The sequence below is a fragment of the Corapipo altera genome, unplaced genomic scaffold, assembly GCF_003945725.1.
Source record: "Corapipo altera isolate COAL_440 unplaced genomic scaffold, ASM394572v1 50, whole genome shotgun sequence".
Classification (NCBI taxonomy): domain Eukaryota; kingdom Metazoa; phylum Chordata; class Aves; order Passeriformes; family Pipridae; genus Corapipo; species Corapipo altera.
This window is the reverse complement of record NW_020884889.1, coordinates 2144246-2145754: the sequence shown is the minus strand read 5'-3', so window position 1 is coordinate 2145754 and position 1509 is coordinate 2144246. Positions and strand designations below refer to the sequence as shown.

The 1509-nt window shown below is 68.5% G+C and overlaps 1 protein-coding gene across 1 annotated transcript in view; it reads right to left on the bottom strand.

Moving 5' to 3' along the window:
- The window catches only part of ADAMTS17 (ADAM metallopeptidase with thrombospondin type 1 motif 17), a 167563-nt gene extending 166158 nt beyond the window's left edge, over positions 1 to 1405 (bottom strand). The window contains exons 1-2 of the mRNA XM_027644623.1: positions 1328 to 1405; positions 422 to 759 (exon numbers count right to left, since the gene is read on the bottom strand). Coding sequence (XP_027500424.1) covers positions 422 to 759; positions 1328 to 1397 — 408 coding nt within the window. The 5' untranslated portion in view covers positions 1398 to 1405. The remainder of the gene's footprint in view (positions 1 to 421; positions 760 to 1327) is intronic.
- Positions 1406 to 1509: the final 104 nt, after the last annotated feature.

Genomic DNA, 1509 nt, shown 5'->3' with positions numbered 1-1509 from the left:
GGCTGAGACTGCTCAGGGGTGGCTGAGACTGCTCAGGGGTGGCTGAGGCTCCTCAGGGATGGCTGAGGCTCCTCAGGGATGGCTGAGGCTCCTCAGGGGTGGCTGAGGCTCCTCAGGGGTGGCTGACACTGCTCAGGGGTGGCTGACACTGCTCAGGGGTGGCTGACACTGCTCAGGGGTGGATGAGGCTCCTCAGGGATGGATGAAGCAGCTCCACAGCAGAGAGTCAGGGCAGAACACCCACCCTGGGACTGCAGCAGTGCTTGGCAGGGCCTGGGAGGGGAGGGGACAGGAGGGTCCCTGCGCTGAGGGGAGGTGAGGCAGGGGCATCCCTCATCACCCGGCTGATGGGAACAGCCCGGTGGAGGGGAGGGATGGCAGCACCAGCCCGGCGGAGGGGAGCGGGGCGGGGTGTCAGTACCAGCCCTGCGCAGGTGCTGAGGGAGGCGAAGGAGTCGCTGCGGTTCAGCGCGTGTCCCGTGTAGAAGCAGAGCCGCTCCCGCGGGGGCCGCCGCTCCTCCCCGCGCCGCTGCTCCACCGCGAAGTCCCGGGCCAGGAATCGCAGGTCGCGGCGGAGGTGCAGGTACAGCTCGGCGCCGGCGGCGGGCAGGCGGAGCAGCACAGCCTCCTCCTCCTCCTCCGGCCGCGGCAGCGCCCGCCGGCGCCGGGGGCCGCCGCGATCCCCTCCGGGCGGCAGCAGGTGGATCTTCTCCAGCGGCACTCGCTCCGGGATCACCACTTCCAGCTCCGCTCCGCCAGCTGCAGGCGAGAAGGAGACAGGCTCAGGCGCTCGCACCCCGACGGGGCGAACGGGGGGTTCCGCGCCCCGGGACCCCCGCACCGAACCGGGACAGCCCCGCGCTCGGGTTTCAGCGCTGGAAACTGCGAACGGGCTGCGGAGACAATGGAGCCGGCGGAGCAGAGGAGTTTATTTCTCTCTATATACACATATATTAGAGACAGAAACGTGCAGGGAGGAGAGCAATAAGGCAAACGCTAAAGCTACTTGTATCATTAAAAATATATATATATAGCTCAGACACAAGCATCGCATTTCACCAACCCCAATAAAAATCTGCAGGGAGAAGGGGAAAAGCAGAGCGAGCCGCAGACGCAGCCAAGGACAGTCAGCAGCTTTCCACATGGAACGCTCCGGCAGCAGCGGCAGCAGCGGGAGGACAGGAAAAGAAAATAGAAAAGCCTGGAGCGATTCATCCCGCGGGCAGGGGATGCGGTGCGCGCCCCGCGCCCGCACGCTGTCGCCCGCGGCCGGACCCGCGGCGCGGGGCCGCCTTGTCAGGGCAGCCAGGAGCCCGGGGAGCGCTACCTGTGCCGGCGTCCAGTCCGCAGAGCAGCAGGCAGGGCACGACGAGGGGCAGGAGGCAGCCGTCAAACATCGTCGTGCGGGCGGCGGGGCCGAGCGCGGAGCGCGGCGGCGGCGGCGGGAGCGCGGCCCGAGTGCGCCCTGCCCGCCCTCGGCACCGCCAGCGCCGCCGCGCGAGCCCGGAC